Source organism: Pleurodeles waltl, chromosome 9 (genome assembly GCF_031143425.1).
Source record: "Pleurodeles waltl isolate 20211129_DDA chromosome 9, aPleWal1.hap1.20221129, whole genome shotgun sequence".
NCBI lineage: Eukaryota > Metazoa > Chordata > Amphibia > Caudata > Salamandridae > Pleurodeles > Pleurodeles waltl.
This window is the reverse complement of record NC_090448.1, coordinates 1,174,341,021-1,174,366,142: the sequence shown is the minus strand read 5'-3', so window position 1 is coordinate 1,174,366,142 and position 25,122 is coordinate 1,174,341,021. Positions and strand designations below refer to the sequence as shown.

The following is a 25,122-nucleotide window of genomic DNA, read 5'->3' as shown; positions in this document are numbered from 1 at the left end:
CTCCAAGTCCCCTTGTATGGAAGGAACAAGACAGTTACAAAGGCCCGCCGCATAAATGTAGGGTCCTTCCTTGTCTGTCAAAGAGTGCAACATTTGTTGAAAGAAAAGGTCAAGAAAACACTTAGACAGTGGAGACATCAGGCTCAGGGGGCACGATGCATGACTTGAGATCAGAAGGAGAGGAGGCTAGAAAGGTTAGCCAGCTTCTTTATGTGAGCTGCCTTCTGAAAAGGCTGAAAAAATGCAAAAACTTTTGTCGCTGAGATGCTCTGTGTCGATGTGCCGTCTGTCAAAGGATTGATCAGCAATGACTTGGCCTTCATTCAAATGACATTCCCAGTCTTCAACTTCAAGACATTTCTGATCAGTGGCAAGAAGAACACCTTTGCTGTTGACGACAAAGTGATTTGAAATCGTTTTGCCCATTGACAACTGTCAGAGAGCCCAGTTTGGGGTCTACACATTCAGTCTTCATTGAAGAAATCTAGATCCATGTCAACATGTTTTCCATTGATGTCAAAGAAGTCAAGGTCATCCTTATCACCATCTCCAGCGATGTCAAAGATCAGGCTACTGTCATTCTATTTAATCTGGGCAGTACTTATCACTTTAGCACAGACAGAGCAGCATCCAAACCTTTTTTGCCTTTTGTTCTGGTTCTGCTGAATATTGCAGAAGAGAAATGTATGACTCTAGCGACAGTTAAGGTGAAAGAAATATAAACCACACCAGCAAGACAAAGATTTTCTCAGGACCAATCCAACGGCTGATTCAGTCATAGTTACTGTAGTCAGGTGAAAGTATGGATTTTATGGAGGTACTGAAGATGGGATCCCTGGCCTCCAACCAGGTAAAGCAACCGTTGTGTTAAGTGGTTTTGCCACAGCTAGCTACGGCCATGGAATTTTCTCAGGAAGAACTTAATTGCTATGCGTATCGTCCTTAAAGCACAATGCACAACTGAAAATTGTGAATTTGCCTTTTTGCAGGTCCAGCACTCTTTGGACAACGTACTGAGGAAGAGATGCTTAGCATGAAAAACAAATCAGAAACCCTAAAGGCATTTAAGCTGGAAGAACAAGGGAAGTTCTTTAGTCAACAGTACAGACCAAAAGAAACAATACTTTAATCAGGGGGGTTCAATCTTTCAGATGGTCGTATCAGAAAACTGCAAATACAGCAGTATCATAAGCCGTATCAAAAACTGGTGACCACCCCCCTGAAGCCACACATTCCAGAGGATGGAGTTCATCTAGAAACCGACATTTATGGTCTAATCCTTCGTACTTCTACCCACTCTTGACTTCTTGCCTGGAAGAGGATGCACATGCTACTTTATTACGTTTTTAAATAAGCAAGCGTCACAGAATGAATTTAGGTTTTTATCAATTTCCATTTGTTAGTTTTGGTTTTAGCTTGTCCTATTTATACATATATTTCCAAAATTTGTTGCTTTATAAAATCATAGTTGTATTCCAGTGTGGATTTTAATTTGAATTATTACAATGTCTTCTTCCTTAATTGTAATTTTAATATGTTAACTGCCATTGTAATGATTGATTTTTAACGGTTGGGGTCTATTAGAGGATTCACTGCAATATTTATTTAAATAAATATATGGTAAATAAGTACCTGGAAGAATGGAAAATTAATAACCACCGACAGATGGGTTCTGAACTTCATTCAGAAAATATATTCACTTAGTTTCAGGGCAGTTCCACTGCCTGTTCCATTCAAACAGACTTGAAAGGATCACCTGTGCCTACTGAAAATTAAAGCTTGTCCTATTTTACCAAAGTGAGTGATGAAATAGTTTTATTAGGCCAGTAGAACAAGTGGGTTTACCCCAATTTTCTGGACCTAAATAAAAGCTAGATTAAGTAATATTGACAGCTATTACATTTTTGCTTTGTCAACAACTTTTTAACAGTGAAATACTGAGAATGCTGGCTCTTTATCAAATCTAGCCAAACATAAAGAAAAATGATTGGATATCTGCCATTGTGCTTCTTGAACTTATTTTCACATTCCTGTTTCAGATCAATACAGGAGATTTCTGAGATTCCTAGTAGGAGACAAACACAATCAAAATACTGTGCCCCCCAGATACTTCTCAAAGTTCATGGCAGTAGTTGCAGCTATTCTACGGGGGAAGGTGATAAATGTTTATCCCTATCTTGATGACTGGCTAATAAAAGCAGACTCTCAGCTGCAAGCAGCACAGGACTTCAAAACCACAACCAGGCTTCATTCCACACTGGCTCTTCAGATCATCCTGGACAAATCAGCAGAGAAGCAAGTGGAACGTAGAACATATTTAGGAGCAAAGATAGGCATGTTAAACAAAAATGTGCATCCGGGGGAGAGAGAGTTATCTGTGCATGTGTGAAGTTAAGTCGTACCAACAATCCAAGTTGCTTCACTCCTAGGAGGCATCCTACCTGTACATATTAGCAAATGCAAGTCTGTTTATGAGACCTCTACAGTGGTGTCTGGGATACCAAGTGCCTATGTCTGACATCTAGAACTCTGCAACATGGAATTCAGTACATAGCTTCACTAGGAAAAAGCAAAGAGCAGAGCAGTAGAAAGGCTTACCCGGACTGTACCAAATATCTATCTATCTATCTATCTATCTATCTATCTATCTATCTATCTATCTATCTATCTATCTATCTATCTATCTATCTATCTATCTATCTATCTATCTATCTATCTATCTATCTATCTATCTATCTATCTATCTATCTATCTATCTATCTATCTATCTATCTATCTATCTATCTATCTATCTATCTATCTATCCGATGGCATGTGTAGCTGCAGATACACATGCTTTGCACATCCCGCCATCTAGTGTTGGGTTCGGAGTGTTACAAGTTGTTTTTCTTCGAAGAAGTCTTTTCGAGTCACGAGATCGAGGGACTCCTCCCCTTTCGGCTCCATTGTGCATGGGCGTCGACTCCATCTTAGATTGTTTTCTTTCCGCCATCGGGTTCGGACGTGTTCCTTTTCGCTCCGCGTTTCGGTTCGGAAAGATAGTTATAATCTCGGAAAATTCGATGGTATTGTTTGCGTTCGGTATCAGGTTAGTTACAACAGATCGACACCGATATTTGAAGAGCTCCGGTGGCCCTTCGGGGTTCTTCGATCCCCCGTCGGGGCCTGGTCGGCCCGACCACGTGTCTCTTCAAGGCTAATGGAACGGACCCCATTCCGCTTCTGCCCCAAATGTCACAACAAGTATCCTTATACAGATCAGCACCTGGTCTGTAACTTGTGTTTGTCTCCAGAACACAAAGAAGATACTTGTGAAGCCTGTCGAGCGTTTCCGTCGAGGAAGACATTAAGAGACCGAAGAGCGAGAAGACTGCAGATGGCGTCGGCGCCGACAGGACAAAGACACTTGGAGGAGGAAAAAGAAACCTTCTCCATCGAGGTCGAACTCGGACGAGGTCGATCCCGAACAGATGCCTAAAACTGTGAGTAAGACGTCGACACATAAAACTCACGAGAAGACTGCAAAAGCCCAGGGGACGCCACCGCCAGCAGGCCATGGCTTAACACTAAAAATAGGTGACCGAACATCGGCACTGAAAAAGGGCACGCATGTGTCGAAGACATCCGACTTCGGTCGAGATACCGGCACACAGCAGACTCGATCCCGAGACAGTGGGTCCGAGCAAGTTCGGCACCAAGAGGGCGTCACTGAGACGAGTCGGCACCGAGAGACCGGGACGCCGAAAATAAAAAAAGTATTGTCGGAGCCGAAAAAGACAGCCGAAAAAGTTTCCATTCCGAAACATCCGGCCTCGGAACCGAAATGAGGTTCCTACACAGAGGACTGTCCAAATGCAAGGACATAAGTTCGGACAAGAACTAGAGTCAATGGAGCCAGATTACACTCAGAGAAGGTTCCACATCCAAAAGGACACAGGGAAGATAAGTACTCTTCCCCCAATTAGGATGAAAAGAAGACTTGCCTTTCAAGAAAAAGACAAGCGGCCACAGGCAAAGGTGGCAAGACAAATAACACCGCCACCATCTCCACCACGCTCAACGCACACATCACCGGTAGCCACTCCACCACTAATGCAGTCTCCAACTCATACTGGAATGAGTCAAGATGATCCAGACGCATGGGATCTTTATGATGCGCCAGTGTCAGATAACAGCCCAGACTGTTACCCAGCGAGACCGTCCCCACCTGAGGACAATACAGCATACACACAGGTGGTGTCAAGAGCAGCGGCATTTCATAATGTCACCCTGCATGCAGAACCTATAGAGGATGATTTTTTATTTAACACACTATCCTCCACTCATAGCCAATACCAAAGCCTCCCTATGCTACCGGGAATGCTAAAACACTCCAAACAGGTGTTTCAGGAGCCTGTGAAGGGCAGGGCCATAACTCCAAGGGTGGAGAAAAAATACAAGCCACCGCCAACAGACCCGATATATATCACGCAGCAATTAACACCAGATTCTGTGGTAGTAGGGGCAGCTCGCAAGAGAGCAAACTCTCATACCTCGGGAGACGCACCACCTCCATACAAGGAGAGTCACAAGTTTGACGCTGCAGGGAAAAGGGTTGCAGCACAAGCGGCCAACCAATGGCGCATTGCAAACTCACAGGCACTGCTGGCAAGATAAGATAGGGCTCATTGGGACGAAATGCAACATTTCATTGAAAACTTACCCAAAGAGTTCCAGAAAAGGGCACAACAGGTGGTGGAGGAAGGACAGAGTATCTCGAACAATCAGATACGGTCAGCAATGGATGCAGCAGATTCAAGCCGGAGATACAACAAACCGTGCTGAATATGCCTTTTAACGGACAGCAGTTGTTTGGGCCAGAGGTGGACACTGCTATCGAAAAACTTAAAAAGAACACTGATACGGCCAAAGCCATGGGCGCACTCTACTCCCCACAGAGCAGAGGCACATTTCGCAAAATGCAGTTTAGAGGGGGGTTTCGAGGACAAACTACAGAACCCACAACCTCACAAACAAGGCCCACTTATCAGACCCAATATCAGCGGGAAGTTTTCGGGGACAATATAGAGGGGGACAATTCCAAAGAGTAGAGGAAAGTTCCAAGATCCCAAAACTCCTCAAAACAAGCAGTGACTTCCACGTCACAAATCCCCATCACATAACACCTGTGGGGTGGGGGAGGGGAGATTAACCAAGTTTTACAAACATTGGGAGGAAATAACAACAGACACTTGGGTCCTAGCAATTATCCAGCATGGTTATTTCATAGAATTTCTCAAATTCCCTACAAATGTCCCACCGAAAACACACAATATGTCAAAACAACACATAGACCTTCTAGGACTAGAGGTCCAAGCGTTGCTACAAAAAGAAGCAATAGAATTAGTACCAATTCATCAGAAAGGAACAGGAGTTTACTCTTTGTACTTTCTCATACCCAAAAAGGACAAGACTCTAAGACCTATATTAGATCTCCGAATGTTAAATACCTACATCAAATCAGATCACTTTCATATGGTGACATTACAGGACGTAATCCCATTGCTCAAACAACAAGACTACATGACAACACTAGACCTAAAGGATGCATACTTCCATATACCGATACATCCTTCACAAAGAAAGCACTTAAGGTTTGTATTCCAATGGGTACATTACCAATTCAAAGTGTTGCCATTCGGGATAACAACTGCGCCAAGAGTTTTTACAAAATGCCTGGCAGTAGTGGCTGCACATATCGGGAGGCAGCAAATACATGTGTTCCCGTACCTAGACTATTGGTTAATCAAAACCAACACGCAAAAACGGTGTTCACAACACACAAAGTATGTCATAGAAACCCTCCACAAACTAGGTTTCTCACTCAACTACACAAAGTCACACCTTCAGCCGTGTCAAACACAGCAATACTTAGGGGCGACAATCAACACAACAAAAGGAATTGCCACTCCAAGTCCACAAAGGGTACAGGCATTTCACAATGTAATACAGGCCATGTATCCAAAACAGAAGATACAAGTCAAGATGGTGATGAAACTACTAGGCATGATGTCCTCATGCATAGCCATTGTCACAAACGCAAGGTTGCACATGCAGCCCTTACAACAGTGCCTAGCATCACAATGGTCACAGGCACAGGGTCAACTTCTAGATCTAGTGTTGATAGACCGCCAAACATACACCTCGCTTCAATGGTGGAACAATATAAATTTAAACCAAGGGCGGCCTTTCCAAGGCCCAGTGCCTCAATACGTAATAACTACAGATGCCTCCATGATAGGGTGGGGAGCACACCTCAATCAACACAGCATCCAAGGACAATGGGACACACAGCAAAAACAGTTTCACATAAATCATTTAGAGCTACTGGCAGTATTTTTAGCGTTAAAGGCATTTCAACCCATAATAAGCCACAAACACATTCTTGTCAAAACAGACAACATGACAACAATGTATTACCTGAACAAACAGGGAGGGAACACACTCAACACAGTTTTGTCTCCTGGCACAGAGAATATGGCATTGGGCGATTCACAACCACATTCGCCTAATAGCACAGTTTATTCCAGGGATTCAGAATCAGTTAGCAGACAATCTCATCGGGATCACCAACAGATCCACAAATGGGAGATTCACCCCCAAATACTACACACTTACTTCCAAAGATGGGGAACACCACAAATAGACCTATTTGCAACAAAAGAAAACGCAAAATGCCAATACTTCGCATCCAGGTACCCACAAGATCAATCTCAGGGGAATGCATTATGGATGAGCTGGTCAGGGATATTTGCATACGCTTTTCCCCCTCTCCCACTCCTTCCGTATCTAGTAAACAAATTGAGTCAAAACAAACTCAAACTCATACTAATAGCACCAACCTGGGCAAGACAACCTTGGTACACAACACTACTAGACCTCTCAGTAGTGCCTCATATCAAGCTTCCAAACAGACCAGATCTGTTAACTCAACACAAACAACAGATCAGGCATCCAAACCCAGCATCACTGAATCTAGCAATTTGGCTTAGAATTAGTCTTAGAATTCGGACATCTAGACCTTACACAGGAATGTATGGGGGTCATAAAACAAGCAAGGAAACCAACCACAATACATTGCTATGGAAATAAGTGGAAAAGATTTGTTTATTATTGCCATAATAATCAAATTCAACCATTACACACATCTGCTAAAGACATTGTAAGCTACTTATTGCATTTACAAAGTCAAAACTAGCTTTTTCATCCATTAAAATACATCTTACCGCAATTTCAGCTTATCTGCAAATTACGCACTCAACTTCATTATTTAGGATCCCAGTCATAAAAGCATTTATGGAGGGCCTAAAGAGAATTATTCCACCAAGAACGCCACCAGTTCCTTCGTGCAACCTTAACATTGTCTTAACACGACTCATGGGTCCACCTTTTGAACCCATGCACTCATGTGAGATACAATATTTAACATGGAAAGTAGCGTTTCTCATTGCCATCACATCTCTAAGAAGAGTAAGTGAAATACAGGCATTCACCATACAAGAACCCTTTATTCAGATACACAAGCATAAAGTAGTTTTACGAACTACCCCAAAGTTCTTACCAAAAGTCATATCACCGTTTCATTTAAATCAAACAGTAGAACTACCAGTGTTCTTTCCAGAACCAGATTCTGTAGCTGAAAGAGCACTACATACATTAGACATCAAAAGAGCTTTAATGTACTACATTGATAGAACAAAACAAATACGGAAAACAAAACAACTGTTCGTTGCTTTTCAAAAACCTCATACAGGGAATCCAATATCCAAACAAGGCATCGCCAGATGGATAGTTAAATGTATTCAAACCTGTTATCTCAAAGCAAAAAGAGAATTGCCTATAATACCAAAGGCACATTCAACTAGGAAGAAAGGTGCTACTATGGCCTTTCTAGGAAACATTCCAAGGATTGAAATATGTAAGGCAGCCATATGGTCTACGCCTCATACATTCACCAAACATTACTGTGTGGATGTGTTAACAACACAACAAGCCACAGTAGGACAAGCAGTACTACGAACTATATTTCAAACAACTTCAACTCCTACAGGCTGAGCCACCGCTTTTGGGGAGAGAACTGCTTACTAGTCTATGCAAAGCATGTGTATCTGCAGCTACACATGCCATCGAACGGAAAATGTCACTTACCCAGTGTACATCTGTTCGTGGCATGAGACGCTGCAGATTGACATGCGCCCATCCGCCTCCCCGGGAGCCTGTAGCCGTTTCAAAGTTGATCTTGAACATTTGTAAATTTGTAAATATATCACTTGTACCCACATTATGTACATACATATTTACTCCATTGCATGGGCACTATTACTATAATACACAACTCCTACCTCACCCTCTGCGGGGAAAACAATCTAAGATGGAGTTGACGCCCATGCGCAATGGAGCCGAAAGGGGAGGAGTCGCTCGATCTCGTGACTCGAAAAGACTTCTTTGAAGAAAAACAACTTGTAACACTCCGAGCCCAACACTAGATGGCGGGATGTGCAATGCATGTGAATCTGCAGCGTCTCATGCCACTAACAGATGTACACTTGAAGTCACAGCGCTACACGTTCAATAGGGCCTTCTGATCTCTGACTCCACCTTCTCACAGAACAGTCTAAACAGAAGGAGCTCTAAGAAATCACAATGGGGCACCTGGGTGTTTCAATTGCATAGCCATTAACTTGGACATCATTCAGTTTATCAAGATTGCAAGTTCGTCATTCAGTTCATAGATACACAGGAGCTGTAATAGAGTCTACAAAATACTTTCTCGTTCAGTACAAAAATCCAGCCCAGCCAACACATTTCATCCTTCCAAAAGGACTTCATCAGGGTTGTGAAACAAACATACACAAAGCCAACTTTATAAACAGATATAATGCATATAAAAACAAAGTACAGTTTCAGGACAAAGACGTAAAAAAAACATCCTGACTTCAAAACCCACAACATATACAGTTATCTTATGAGGTGTTTTCCAGGATTTGGTTGTTTGGCTCTTCAGGTTTTGAGTGATATGTTTTAGAGAGGCATAATTGCTAGTCAGTTAGTAAATAGTGAAGGGAATGGAATGGGTTTTACTAGTGATCCTCTTTTAAGGTGTGTTTTCTTGTTAGTGAGGATAACCTCAAATTCAGAGGTGTACAAATAACCACTCTGTCTCTTCTGTACATTTCAGAAATATGTAGGTTTTCTTCATAAATATTTTTCATTAATTATATTTTACCACGTGAATAATTATAAGCTGCAGCTCAGTTGTTGGCTTTGGGTATCGTATGCTGTTGGAGAATCTAAATACCCCAGCTATCCTCGCGACCAGAAAATACTAATGGCTATAACGTGTATTGCTTTTGTAAATTGGCCATCATGGTACAAAAGTAGAGATGGAAATGGTGTCACTAATGGTTGTTTTCTTTGTACTCCTTTTCATTATTTTCATTGCTATTTTTTTCTTAAAAAAAAAAAAAAAGATTTTTTGGGAAAACCTTGAAATAATGCCTTGCCGAATTCAGAACCTTGCCTACGTTTCAGAACTCTATAGATTTTTGGATTCATCCATAAATTTCACACCCGTCTCCACCTTGGGCTGCAAGTGTGATAAAATCACAAATACGAGCAAAAAAGGACTACCTCTTAAAATACAAAAACTGCTAGAAATTGAAAGCTGGAAAGATGGTGATCCGAGTACAGCAAACCTTTTTTGAAAATAAATTAAATGCACCCCCCCCCCCGTTTCCCCACACACACACACTTATTTTGCTGTATTTTGCATTATTTGTCAGCTCCTTCTAGGGGAATCTACAAACCCTGGGGGGAAGGCTCAGCAGCTAAGTGGTAAAGAAGGCTGATATATCAGATCCAGCAATTCAGTTATAAGCAGACAATCCGAAACTATATTATGAAAATTCAGGAGAAAAATGCTCTGATAGGATATATATATGTATGTATGTGTTTATATATATATATATTTGTGTACATGAAGTCATGGATAAAGGCTTTCTGTAAAGTTGGCAGGAAATTATTCAAATGTTTATGGTATAAATGAAGATTCCTGTGATACAGTACCAGCAATCCAGGTATTTGTGTCAAAGGAATACGCTGGTTTCCAGGAATGTGACCCTAATTCTGAGACTTCTGTGCCAACTGCTTGGTCACAGTGAAGAATGTTGAATCTGTTGCTTGATGACCTGTTTGTCTGCTACTATGCTTGTCTTACTGAGTAAATATTCTCTGTGTAGTTCATTCATCATAGCTTTGAATTCAAGGGCCCAAAGTGTATGTATAAGAAAATTACTTAAACCACTCTTTAGCTAAAATGCGCTCTTTCAGTAAAAATGTGCACCGCTTAATCTGTGTTCAGTCATGGGCATAGCAGCAGTTGTGCTCGGCATCAGTACATGGACCAGGGGCACCAGAGGATACACTTTACGTCTTCAGCACTCTATCCACTGCAGTTCAGTGGTTACTTCCCTTTCACCAAAAAACCCTTCCCCATAATGCAAAGACCTCATGTTGAAGCCGAGCTACCAACTTGTATGAATTGGGTTCACTCATGCACAGAGCAGCCACACCCACTTCATTGGTATATTTTTACAAGGTTCGCAGGGAATTTTGTAAATGCAGGGGAAACATTTGTCAAAATAACTTTCATTTGTAGCTGGTATTTACTTTTATAGCTCTTATACCATTACTGTAATACAATTAAATGCCTTTTATCTCATTAACCACTGAAGAGTGAGGGGTTGACACTCATTCTTCTGCCTCCCCACGGCTTGATAATGAATCTGTGACCTGAAGGTTTCTCTGGATTGCTACTGAATGGATATGAAATCACTGGGATACCCTTATTCTTTTAGATTGCACTGCTTAGCATTTTATCCCTGGGTACATTGAACATTTTGTTTTACATGGTAATTACGTTTTCTTTTTTAGGTTTAGCCTAGAGAGATGGATTTATCTGTTTTGCCGGCCTCATGTTTTATGAAAAACCATTCTAAAATGTTATACATATTTGTCAGAGGAGAATATTTTGCCACTGCAGGTGGGAATTTAGCAAAACATAGGTCCTGAGTGGGAGTACTCGAAAAGCTAGGTCTTCAGATTCTTGTGGAATTCAAGAAGTGAGGAGGCTCTTATTTGAAGTGCAGGTTATTCCACCTTATAGGAACAATGACCACCAGATCTGGTTTTCTGTATATGCGGGATGTGTGCATGCAGACGTCTGGACCAGCGGAGGTATCTGGAAGGTTTCTGTTAGCAGATGTGATTGTTGATGTGTACTGCACCAGTGTTATGTAGAACCTTGAATGTGTATGAGAGGAGTTTGGATTGTGCTCGTTTGTGTACGGAGTGCTGGTGAAGCTCCTTCATATGTGGTGTGATGTGAGTGCCTTGAGTGCTGCTTGGGTGATTGACAGTGATTCTGGACATTGAGTTCTGAATGGTCTTCAGCTGTCTGGTGATTTTCTTTTTTTATTTGTTGGTCCAGGCATAAACCCTATTCCTGTAGACTAGCTTGTTTGTGACCAGGGTGTACATAATGGTTTTCCTGGTGCTTATTGGGAGCCATTTGAATATCTTCCTCAGCCTTTTCAGGGTATGGAAGCATAAGTGGTGAGTGGGTTGAGTTGCGCAGTCATGACTAGTTAGTTGTTGATGATGAAACGAGATTCTTGGTGTGGGAGTGACTGTCGGTTCTACTTGTTTTGGCCACCAGGTGTGGCACAGTGAAGTGCTGTTCTTGAAGATCATGATTTTAGTTTTGTCTGTGTTCACCTTTAGACAGTTGGTCTTCATCCAGTCAGCAATTTTAGTCAACAAGAGTATGGGTAGTATATCGTCAGTGTAGAAGCGAATGTTAATGTTGTAAGATTAGGACGTTGCGGCCTAGAGAAATAATGTAGGAGTTGAAGAGGGTCAGACTTGCGAATTATCGTTTTGGAACTCCGCAAATAAGATTGCGGGCATCTGAAGTGTACAGTTCTCAACTGACTGATTGGATCCTTCCAGTCAGGAAGAAGCAAATCCATCAAAGTGTCCTTGGATTCTAATTTCATGTATGTGTTGGATGAGTATGGGGTGGAAGCCTCGCCAACTGCTGTAGAGAGGTCCGGGAGAATGAGAGCTACAGTCTCCTCTATACATAGAGATGGAGATGTTATCCGAGGTGGCGATGAGGGCAGTTTAAATTCTGTGGTTGAGTCTTAGACCGCTGAGTGATGTTAAGGAGTCAGTCGCCGTTGAAATATTCAGCAAGGCATCTATTGGTATTGACCAAAAACGGTAGCAGGGAGATCAGTGTAGGAAGTTGGCTCTGTATATACTATCTCAAAGTAAGAGATAGTGTGCACAGAGTCCAAGGGTTCCTCTTAGAGGAAAGATAGTGGCAAAATTAGATAATTCTAATGCTCTATTTTGTGGTAGCATGTCGAGCAGTAGGCTTATCAGATGGTAGTGTTAAGCATTTGTTGTACACACACAGGCAATAAATGAGGAACACACACTCAGACTTAACTCCAGGCCAATAGTTTTTGCATAGAAAAATATATTTTCTTAATTTATTTTAGAACCACAAGATTCAAGATTTGAAGTAAATACATAAAATGCAAGGTACGCCACATAGGTAAGTAAGGAACTTAGAATTAAAGCAGTAACGTTCACAGTTTTAGTTAAAATGGCAATAAGCTATTTTAAAAGTGGCCACAGTGCAAAAATCAACGGTTCTTGGGGGAGGTAAGTATTGGTTAGTTTTTCAGGTAAGTAAGGCACTTACAAGTTCAAGTTCCTGGGCATAGGCAGCCCACTGCTGGGGGTTCAAGGCAACCCCAAAGTCACCGCACCAGCAACACAGGGCCGGTCAGGTGCAGAGGTCAAAGGCGGGCCCAAAACACACAAGAACCTATGGAGAACAGGTGTGCTCCGGTTCCAGTCTGCCAAGGGCAGACCAAAGGGGTTTTGTAGAGCACTGGGGGGGACACAAGTAGGCACACAAACACACCCTCAGCAGCACAGGGCAGCCGGGTGCAGTGTGCTTAGCAGGCGTCGGATTTTCAATAGGAATCAATGGAGGGACCTGGGGTCACTCTAGCAGTGCAGGCAGGCACAGGGGGGCTTCTCGGGCCAGCCACCGATTGGGCTAGGCAGAGGGTCGCCTGATGGTTACTCCTGCACTGGAGTTCAGTTACTTCTGGTCCTGGGGGCTGCGGGTGCAGTGCTTGGTCCAGGCATCGGGTTCTTTGTTCCAGGCAGCCGCGGTCAGGGGGAGCCTCTGGATCCTCTTTGCATGCATCACTGTGGGGGTCCCGGGCGGCCGTCTCAGGTTACTCACGAGGTCGCAGTCGCCTGGGAGTCGTCCCTACAGTATTGGTTCTCTGGAGCTCGAGCCGGGGGCGTCGGGTGCAGTGTGAGAAGTCTCACGCTTCCGGCGGGAAGAGTGAAGTCTTTGAAAGTTGCAAAGTTGTTGCTGTTTTTGAACAGTGCCACTGTTCTCGGGAGTTTCTTGGTCCTTTGAGTTCAGGGCAGTCCTCTGAGGCTTCAGAGGCCGCTGGTCCCTGTTGGATGCGTCGCTGTGCAGGTTCTTTGAGTCTTGAGACAGACCGGTAGGGCTGGGGCCAAGTCAGTTGTCGTCTCCGTCGTCTCTGCAGGGCTTTCAGGTCAGCAGTCCTTCTTGTTGTAGGTTGCAGGAATCTAATTTCCTGGGTTCTGGGTTGCCCCTAAATACTAGATTTAGGGGGGTGTTTAGGTCAGGAGGACAGTAGCCAATGGCTACTGTCCTGGAGGGTGGCTACACCCTCTTTGTGCCTCCTCCCTGTGGGGAGAGGGGCACATCCCTAATCCTATTGGGGGAATCCTCCAATCTCAAGATGAGGATTTCTAAAGGCAGGGTCACCTCGGCTCAGGACACCTTAGGGGCTGTCCTGACTGGTGGGTGTCTTCTCCTTGTTTTTCTCATTATCTCCTCCAGCCTTGCCGCCAAAAGTGGGGCAGTGGCCGGAGGGGCGGGAATCTCCACTACCTGGGATGCCCTGGGGTGCTGTAACAAAAGGCATGAGCCTTTGAGGCTCACCGCCAGGTGTTACAGTTCCTGCAGGGGGAGGTGAGAAGCACCTCCACCCAGTGCAGGCTTTGTTTCTGTCCTCAGAGAGCACAAAGGTTCTCACCCCAGGGGGCCCGAAACGCTTTTCAGTGGTGGGCTGGCACTGACCAGTCAGTCCTGCACTGAAGTATTGGATAACTTACAGGGAGCACCTTGTAAGATGCCCTCTGTGTGCATTTTGTAATAAATCCAACACTGGCATCAGTGTGGGTTTGTTATTCTGAGAAGTTTGATTCCAAACTTCCCAGTATCCAGTGTAGCCATTATGGACCTGTGGAGTTCGTTTTGACAAACTCCCAGACCATATACTTAATATGGCCACACTGTACTTACAGGGTCCTAGAATAGACTTAGACACTGTAGGGGCATATTGCTCATGCAGCAATGCCCTGACCTGTGGTATAGTGCACCCTGCCTTAGGGCTGTATGGCCTGCTAGAGGGGTGACTTAACTATGCCACAGGCAGTATTTTGTGTGCATGGCATCCTGAGGGGAATGCCATGTCGACTTTGCCTTTTTCTCCCCACCAACACACACAATCTGCATTGACCAGTGTGCATGTGTTAGGTGAGGGGTCCCTTAGGGTGGCACAACACATGCTGCAGCCCTTAGGGACCTTCACTGGTCACAGGGCCTTTGGTACCACTGGTACCTTTTACAAGGGACTTATCTGTGTGCCAGGGGTGTGCCAATTGTGGAAACAATGGTACAATTTTAGTGAAAACACTGGTGCTGGGGCGTGGTTAGCATGGTCTCAGCACACTTCTCAGTCAAATCAGCATCAATATCAGGCAAAAGGTGGGGGTGTAACAGCAACAGGGAGCCATTTTCCTACAATCATTCTTTAGTTGATGAGCTTTGAAGGCTCCACGAAGGGTTTATTCAGCAATGCGAGGACAATTGCATGTTACACAAGGGTCTTGGAAGGTCACAGAAGAGGTGAAGCCTTGACACCCTTGGATGGCAATCCTCTGGAGTAGATGTGGTTTGGGCAGGAGTCTGATGGGACCCCTGAGTGGATGGACCTCTTGGGGCTGCAGTTTCTCCTGGGGTAATGTTGGACCATGTGGTTAGCATTGGTTCTTTGGATAACATTGGAGGATGCTTAGCAAAGTCTTTTGGGCCCTGGTTGATGGCTGAAGTTGCTGTAAATTGTGGTGATTTTGCTGCAGAATAATTAAGAGATTGTTGCTGAGGCTCTTTGAGGGGGTAATGGTTGAAAACGGTCACTGCTGAGGCAAAATACTTCACAATGGCAAAGATTTCTTCTGTTGATGCTGGCCTCTATGAAGTCTGTCAGAACGACACATTTGGTGGTCCGGATCAGTTGGTAGAAGTGTCTCAGAGCAGATATGAATATGAGACTCATTTTCCATTTGCGTTCCAGTTGTTTTCAGTGGCATTTCATCAGTCAGAGTTCCTCCATGTACAAACTGGCCTAGGGATCTAGATCTTGTTGTATTGTGTTTGGGGGGTGCCAGGTAGGTGGCGTAGGTGGTGATCCAATTGTTGAAATTCTTGATGGCTTTGGGGAGGCTGTTGCTCTGTTCAGGTCATTTGTTGTTGAAAGCAGTGTTTCAGTCCTTGTCAGTGATGCTATTCCAATTTCAGCAGACTGGCCTGGTGGTGGTAGGTGTGCAGGACGTTGAATTTGAAGAGGGTGTGGTCAATCCAGGGGACTGGTTTTGAGCCATAGGCTCCGATATTGTAGAAGGTGTGAAAATAGGGTCCAGGGAATGTCCAGCATTGTGGGTAGGTCCCTTTACTCTTTGGATAAGGCGAGGCTTCCAATTTCTTTTAGTGCTTTTGAGTTGAAGTTGGGGTGGTGATGCGAGGTGGCAATGCAGTGTCCCACAAGGTTTCCCTGAGGATAAGTAGATCTGGGGCTTTGTTGTGCACCGGTCCTAGCTCTATGTGGGGTGGTTGAGTGAGCAAGTATTGAGTAGCATGCATGTGAGTGCGGAATCTTGTGGGGGGTGGTTGTAGAACTTTGTGACTTTGAGAGGTGTGGTCTGGGTTGCTGTCGTGGGTGCAGCGAGTGTTGGGTGTGTTTAAGGTCAAGAAAGCTTGCAGGAAGTTTAGGAGACCACTCCCTCGCTGGTGTGTGGTGTGGCGTTCTATTTTGAAAGCAGTGTGTCAAAGTTTAGTAGCGATGGGAAGACCAGTGTTCCTGGTTCTGGGCTTGGCCCAGTCACATGCAGAGACAGACTGGCTACGATGTGTCCTTACTGCGGCTCCCATTAAGAAAGTACTAGGAAGGGGGAGGAGTGATATCACTGCCTGCGAAAATCAGTGATGGAAAGTATTCTTTTTGCTTGGCTTCTTCTTTTGAAGACACTTTTGGCAGGAAACTTGGGCTACTATATATCCAGGGGCATTCTTTCAGCTAGCGATATCCATTGGTCTGTTCAACTGTGAACTTGTTTTTCCTTTTGTGTCTCTCCGCGCTCATGGTGATTCGAACCGACTCGCTTATGTCAACTGTTTTACTTTTCATTTTCAATTTAAGTGGCAAGAAAAGTCTAGTTAGGAATTTGCAACGTTAACAGCTCTAAGTCGAGCAAAAGCGAGATCCATTGCATATACTTGTTGATACTGTAAAACAGGCAGTACATGTGCCACTTGCAAAGGTGGTCTTGCATAAATGCATAGGGATAGGCAGGAGATGGTGGGCAGCAGATTTAGAACAGGAAGCACAGTTAACTTTGATATGGTACATCGAGTACAAAATGATCCCACTAAAGGCCCCATTACCTGTATTGCTTATTTGCATATGCTTGCAAAAAGGTACAAAATGCAGAAGTTTTCCAAGGCCAGACCTATTGGTTTTTCCCATGCTTGTTGTGTTTTAAAGCATTCCTTGCAATTTGCCCTTATAAATCACAAAGGTGATGATATTCAAACTGTATAAACAACTGGTGATTTCTGTTCTGAAATGTTTATTCAAGATGCAATTCCTAATTTTAATGTCTAAAATGCAGAATATTTTTGCTGGAAATAATTTTGTCTGCAAGGAGAATCTGTGTGTGATCCTGCCCCCTTTTGAGCTTGAAAATGACGATGCTGATGGAAACATGCACTTATAAGTGTGATTATAATCTACTCGACCTAGTTGTAATGTGCTTTACTTGTAAACGTGTCTCAAATTGTGTGATCCTAGGCAAATAGTTTACAGTCACCTTTTTCATCATTCTCACATATGATTGCACCTTCAAGTGTGAGAGCTCAGCATTTCTGTAGTACCAAAAGACCTATTTTGTTAAAGTAGACTAAAGTTTGCTGCATGCATCACAAGACTCTAACCCACATATAGGGGACACATGGCTTGCTTTTATTAACTAATAGCATTGCCATCAGGGCATGAGTGTTTCTCAGTTTGTTTCAACACTCGCTTTTGAAAAATATATTACTAAAGCATGATGTGGTAGCATACTGTCATCAACACACTTTCCAAGAAATGTCCAAAAACCTTTCCACTAACTTCCAGCTTAACTGATAAACCAGTATAGTAACAATCTGTGAAAATTGATTTTCAGGAAACATATCCTTTGCATATCAACACGTAAAGTATTCTGATTTGTTTTCATCCTATTGAAATATTTGTTTCATCACACAAACACAAAAAATGGCCTTTCACAACTACTGATAGATATTTTGAAATGTTTGTACAGTTGACTTAGTCATTTTAATGTTGTGTTAGCAAAAACCTGACACCCTGTAGCCTTCTATTTCACACTCTAAACAGCAGGTCAGACAGTTGTAAGACTTGCTGACTTTTGACCTCTGTCTATGAACACAGAGCAATTGTGACATACAAGAACAACATTTAAAGGCATCTTTTATTGCCCCTCCTCTTTCTGACTGAACAGCACAGTACACCTGTTCTTTGTCAGCATTCCAGAAGGGGCGGAAGTCCTACAAATAGCACTGAGCTGATCAAATATGACTCGCCATAGCAAGTGGTCAAGTAGTTTTTTCGAGCCCTGTGTGATTGAATTGCTTGGACCTTATTGCAAGTGAAATATTAAGCTTAAAACATGGCCCAGTGCTGAGCAATTGACAATCTTGGGGAAAGTTTTATTTTTTTATTTTACTTGTAAGTAGATTTGAGTTTAAGACCTCGATGGAATCAGAATGTTGTTACTGTCCCGGTATAATAGACAATGTCCTGTTTGTATTAAAAAGAAATAGAGATAAAAATGCATTCTTTTTTTTCAGGCTCGGATAGCGTTTTTACAGGGTGAAAGGAAAGGCCAAGAAAATTTGAAGAAAGACTTAGTAAGAAGAATAAAGATGTTAGAATATGCTTTAAAGCAAGAAAGGTATGTATGCACACTAAATTATCGTTATTTATGTAGTTAGGGACAGTTCAGATGTGTAGTCTTTGAGAAGGAAAGCTGGATTTTGTGATGTTAACAACCACAGTCTGTGTTCCCTGCTACTTCTCGGACAAATCCAAAGGCAGCTGTTGCTTAAGGAATGGGTCTGTCACTGCATTACTTACATTTGAATATAACTTAGCTTGATGCCCACCCTGACGATAAACAGTGTCTGATAGCATGTCACACCAGTGCAGTGATATCTGTCTATAGATATCAATATCAAGCAACCAAATGTGACTCTACAACTCCGTGCTTAAATGTTTCTCGAAATCTGAAGATGGCTTCTTTAGAAAATGCAGATTCATTTTCAGAACCGCTTCACCTCCAAGGCTGGCAGTTATTTTTCCCCAGTGTGGTTTCTTTGCCTGCACCTCCAGGTCTCAGGATCTATTAATAGTGGCATTTAGGATCCACCAGTATTGTTTTCAACTGCTTCTAGTAGTGGGGCTATAAAGCAAAGCACCTCATTTCGGCTGTCTGTTCCGATTTTAAGTGTTAAATATAAATTTCTTGAGGGAATTAAATAAAGGCGATGGGGTACACCTGCCTCCCTGGGTTATGTGTACTTTGTTTTACAGCTGCTGAATCTAAAACTCTTGGTTGAGTATAGTTGACTCATAGAAGGAGGGCAAGGTGGAATTCAAAGGAGGAGGAGGTGAATGGGAAAGTGGAACACCTCTCTGAATTCATGTAGTTTTCAAAAGTGTATAGAGCTGCAGGTTTCCTCACTCATCCAATGTGTTGTTTTCTGTACTGAGATAAAGGGCATTCCCTTTTCACCCCTAGTACGTTCTGTTGATACCCCAGTTAAACATTAGGGTGTGTTCCATCATTTGTTCTGATGCTTAGTGGAGAGTTCACCTGATTCTTTTGTCTAACCTTCATAGACTACTACCTGCCTAACTGGACTCTTCACTCCCCCAAAATGGCTTGGTTTATAATATTCAGTGCACAGATCAACCACACTTGTGTGATCAAGGGGTAGAATCTTAGTTTACCTGTCTTGCTGGGCACAGGAGGAGACTCTCCTATACGTCTTTTGTTAGGGGCAGGTATTTAGGTATTTTATGAAATACCCCATTAACACTATACCTGTGATAACTAGAAGAGCAGCTTTAGTGCATTATTGTTAAAGAACTGAAAGGTGTTAGTCAAGGCCCTGGGAGCCTTCATTCATTGACAGTCACAAAGGCTGTCTTAACCAACAGTGCAGCCAAATTTTATGTCTGCAGCCATGGTGATATGTTTTAATTACATGTCTGCTTGCAGCAGTACAGTGAGAGTGGATTTTAAGTGATGTGGTGATCGTGGGTGAAGTGTATAATGCTCAGGCAGATAACCAGAACAGTTTGATTTGCACTCTTACAACTGGCAGCTTCTTGCAGTGTACTCTCCCTCCTTTTCCAGCCCATTGAATATCTGAAAAATGTGGTTTCGCCTCGCTCCAAGCAATCTAATCCAAGATAGATTTAGGGAGTGCAACTTATCACCCCGGGTGGTATCCAGGAGCTGGGACTCATGACTTTAGAGCTAGTTTGGTTATTCCTCAAAGAGCCATGTCATGAGTTTTCGCCTGATTTCGGTGAGGGCAGGTGTGGTTCGTAGGGAGGTGGATAGGTAGTTCCAGTTCTTTGTGGTAATGTATGAGAAGGCGCTGCCTTCACTTCGGGTGCAACAGATTCTCAGGATTTGGGCAAGGGCGAGGTTAGTTGATCTGAGCTCTGTGGTGGGCTGGTAGGAGAGTCTGTGGTTAATGAGGTTGGGTCAGATGTTGTGGAGAGACTTGAAGGTAATGGTGAGGACCTAAAAACTTGCATCTCTTATGCATGGGGAACCAGTGTGGGTACTTGAGGTGAGCGATGGTGTGGGTCCTGAACCTTGCTTCCCTGCTGCCCGTTGCCAAGCGCTCTGTGCTGTGCACTGAGCCGGTCTCCTCTCTGCACTTGGGTTATGCCATTGCAAACCTTTTCTGATGGATACAACTAACTATGGATTCCTCACCTTATGAATTCTCCCAATGCGCCAACATTTGACAGAAACTTTCTTCCCAGCTCTTCACATCGACGAGGACGTCACAATTGCACGGCTCCGGTCTGTCGTGGCAATAGGATGTCCTCGCCGGTGTGCTGACATCAGTTCCTTTTTTTCCCGTGCCTTCGATGCTAAAGGTTTTCTCCTAGCTCTCGAACAGCTACTGTTTTGAAGGTGTCTTATTGTACTTGTTACAATGTCTTCGCCTAATAAATCAGGTTTTAAGCCTTGTTGTGAGTGCGGGGGTTGTATGTCAGTACCGGACCCTCATGAACACTCTTTGTGGTGTCTGAGTTCGGACCACGGCGTGGAAGGGTGCTTTCTTGTCAGAGGATGAATCCAAAGGCATTAAAAGAAAGAGAGGCTGAGCTTTTCTTAGCAAAAGTGAAGAGAGGACACAAGTCATCGGAGGTCCAAGACAAGGGACTCTTCATCGCATAAGTCATCGAGATGACACAAGAAGCGGCGCCAGCACGATCCTCGAGATTGGTCTCTGTCTCTTTCGAGACGACGTCTGATGGCGTGGGAGGTCAGTCCTACTGTTACTCCCCAACTTCAGAGTCCTCAGGCTTCTCCGGCGCCATCACTGATTGAGGTGGTCGAGTAGCCGGCGAGTCCTCTGACTCACTTTTCACCTATGTTGGTTCAGGAGCCAGTGGCACGGGTTTCGGATCTGTCCCAAGGCGAACAGGTTTCCTGCCTTCCCGACTCCTTGAGCGGATCCGGTGGCTTTTCTAAATGCTATGTTCATCATTTTTAATAAAGCTATGGCCCCTGCTGGAGCACCGGCTGGTCCCACTGGTCCATTAGAGTTCTCTTTGGGTTTGCCGGCTCCATACAAGTTGGCTCCTTTTGTGCCTTTCTATCAGGCTGAGGGTGCTGGCTCGGCGCCAATGACGTAGCTTCAGATGATGCTGACGGCGCCGATGGAGTAAATTCTGGCGCCGGATGGGTCCTGGTCGGGCAAAGTGTATCTCCTTCATCTCCTATGCCTCGCACATCTGTCTTGAAGCCGGCGTCGACGATGTTGGCTAACTCTGCGACGCTGAGGTTGGAGGCCAGGTTGAGATTTAGGAGGAGAGCTTTGAGGCTTTTGGAAGAGCAAGAGTACCAGCAACAGTTATTGGAGGAAGGAGAGATTTCTGAGCCCTTGGGAGAGTTTCTGGGTCTGGACTCAGCTAGTGTACTGGATACCTCCCCTGAGTGGGACCTTTCATCCCCGGGTGAATTTACGGAGGAGGCAGCTTCCTATCACACTGTCAGAAGGAAGACTGCAGAATTTTTGAAGCTTCCTTTACCATCTTCGGAAGTAAAGACAAACATTTTGACAGAGGTATTGCATCCTTCCTCCACTTGGGCGGAGCCCCTGCTCCCTTTCAGTGATGCTCTTGCTGAGCCTATTTTGGACATTTGGAGGAAGCCTGTTACATCTCCAGCGGTGTCCAGGACTGTAGCAAGGAGGTACAGGGTTGCTCGTGGGGATCCAGGATTTTTATCCCAACTTCTGACTCCAGAGAGCTTGGTGGTCCAGACTTCTTGTTCTGCTCGTTCTGCACCTGGTTCCTTTCCTGCTATACCATCGGACAAGGAGTCCAAGAGAATGGAGCAAGCAGCCAAAAATACTTTCTTCTCATGTAGTATGGCCCTAAAATCAGTCAGTGCTACCTGTGTGCTGGATAGATATGTTCATACCCGGATGGACTCGACTAGAGCTGTGGTGCCTAACTTGCTTCAGGATATGCAGGGACAGTTTGACGAGCTCCTTTTGGACACCCAAGCGGTGGCAAAACAGATCATCCAGTCTGGTCTGGATACTGCGGACTCAGTAGCCAGGGCAAGGGGTACTTCGGTGGCCACCAGGAGACATGCGTGGCTAAGGTCTTCAGGGTTTTCAACGGACGTCCCGTTTTGACGGCAAAAAGTTGTTTGGGTCCAAGACGGACTATGCTTTAGAACGTTTCAAAGACAGCAGGGCCTCTGTGAGATCGTTGGGGCTACAGGCTTCTGCATCTACTCCTTTCAGATCCTTTCGGCGATTTAGGTGGTTTGGCCGTGGATCTGCTTATCGTGGAAGGCCTCCGTCCAGCACTGAACAGCCTGCCCAACCCTCTCTATAGATCTTTTAGAGGACGGGGAGGGTTAGGACACGAGGAGCCACCCAATACCACCCTGCCTCATCCTCTTCCTCTGGGGGAACACAACAAGGAAAGTAGCCCTATTTTCCATCTATCTCAAGTCATGCTTCTCCCGTAAGGGGCAAGATATTTCATTTTTTCCACGAGTGGAAGACAATAGTGAGAGTTCCACAGACAATAGTGGAAGTTTTGAGGGTACTCAAAATTTCTTCGTTTTCACCAATGCTAGCTCAGCCATCCGCTAGCCTAATTTCTTCAGGAATTCAGGAACAGAGCAATATGAAAAGGCCAAGCCGAAGGACCTTTTGGTGCCTCCTCTCCTGTCTGTGACAAAATCTACCTCAACACGACTCCACCATCCATGGCTCCGAACTTTCTGCAAGGCCTATTCTCAAAGCTTCAAGAGGAGCTTGATGAAAGATAAAGACGGATCATTAGCCAACCCCACACAAGATCTGCACCTCCACTACTCCTAGACAGACTTAGCCCGAGAAGAGGATACTGCACAGCTGTGTGCCACTCTGTATCCTGTGCTCACCAAAAGACTTAAGGACAAGGTTGCCAGCCCTCCCCCATCTCCACAACCTCTTGTACCCACTTCACCTCCTTTTAAGCCCACTCCACCTCCAGTCTCCACACAGGGGTCACCTTCTAGGACACTGGGAACCCTAGCCGTATTCACCACTAGAGGACTTTCAAGCCCTCTCTACCCATATCTCACTGATGATCCATGGGGGAATACGGTGGAGAGTCCCCTGGGGATCCAGACTTTGATCATGTCCCTGTTAGACCCCTCCACCCCAAGACGACACTACCATGGTGCTATTCATCATGCAGTTGCCTACCACTAGGTAAACATGCACGTTACACCAGAGGACAATGACTTCGGGTTGAGACACTACCCAGAACAGAGCATTTCCTCCAGTTTCTCCTATTGTTAAAGGTTATGATCAAAATTGGCACGGATTATTTTAGGGAGGTCATAAAATCTCAGGTGGTGACAACCAGTTAGGGAAAACCTAATCTTTCTCTTCTGCTCAAGCTATGGGTGACTGTTAGGGTGGAAGGGTTGCAAAGTTAGCGGGGTAGAGGAGGAGAAAACTGTACCTGTAAACTTTATTTAGTTTGGATTTGGAATGTTTTCCTTTCTTAACCTACTCCGAGTTTCAGTAGGGGTTATTTTCCTTCAGCATTTTTGATGAATTGGCAGCATGTCTGTGGGGCTGACACTACAACAATGACTTTCTGCCTGGTGATGCTCCTCTCTCTTTAGGGAGTGTACTTTGTTCTGCAGTAATTTGAGAAGCTTCAGACGCACTGATTGTCTCACCCACACTTAGGAGCCCCAGATGTCAGTTTACATACATTTTGGCAGATAAGCAGATGTTGTAAACTGGTTGGGGGATGGGTGTGTAAGATGGATTTCATTCCCCCACCAGAGTTGGCCGAGGCCCATGAAATGTCTTCACTGCTTGACTTGAGAGAGCGACAACTAGGCTTGTGAAGAGACCTATAATTGTATACAAATCCTAGAAAAAGGCTAGACTGCTTTCCTCCAGAGCCTGTCAAATATTGAAATTTAAGAGTTTTGTGTATGGTGCATGCCTCATGACTATAATGTATCTTTGCCATATCTGTTTTACCTAGCAAGGGTGAATCTCCAGGAGCGTTCTATTCAGTTTCACTTACTGAAAATAGCCTACCCGAAACATCCTTTTTTAGACTTCCAGTGGTGCAGTTGTGTAGGGTTTATAATTTTTTTTATCAAAGGTCAATTGCATCCTTTTTGATGTTTAATCTAGAGATGTTAGGATCATCTTTTGGGCCCTTGCATAAATTGGAACTTATGCTTTTGACCTCGAAGGAAGTGTTGGTGATTATACTTACTTGAAGAAGAGTAATTGAAACAAACACTTTGTGCCTGAGCCTTTTACAGTCTTTTAAAGAGAAAGGATAGTACTTAAAAATTGTTTTGTGAATTTTGTGTCCCTTAATCGGTATCTGATGTCCCTGGGAGTGTGTGTGTGTGTGTGTGTGTGTGTATGTATGTGTATATATATATATATATATATATATATATATATATATATGTATATATATATATATATATATATATATGTTCGATGGCATGTGTAGCTGCAGATACACATGCTGTGCACATCCCGCCATCTGGTGTTGGGCTCGGAGTGTTGCAAGTTGTTTTTCTTCGAAGAAGTCTTTTCGAGTCACGAGACCGAGGGACTCCTCCCATTTCGACTCCATTGCGCATGGGCGTCGACTCCATCTTAGATTGTTTTTTTTCCGCCATCGGGTTCGGACGTGTTCCTTTTCGCTCTGTGTTTCGGGTCGGAATGTTAGTTAGAATCTCGGAAAAAACGTCAGTATTGTTTGTGTTCGGTATCGGGTTAGTTACAACAGATCGACACTGAATTTTGAAGGG

The 25,122-nt window shown here is 44.0% G+C and overlaps 1 protein-coding gene across 2 annotated transcripts in view; it reads left to right on the top strand.

The window, feature by feature from the left end:
• Positions 1 to 25,122, top strand: part of STRN3 (striatin 3) — an 839,725-nt gene that overhangs the window by 95,865 nt on the left and 718,738 nt on the right. For both annotated transcript variants that reach the window (XM_069209060.1, XM_069209059.1), the window contains exon 2: positions 18,353 to 18,456. In XM_069209060.1, the coding sequence (XP_069065161.1) occupies positions 18,353 to 18,456 (104 nt within the window). The remainder of the gene's footprint in view (positions 1 to 18,352; positions 18,457 to 25,122) is intronic.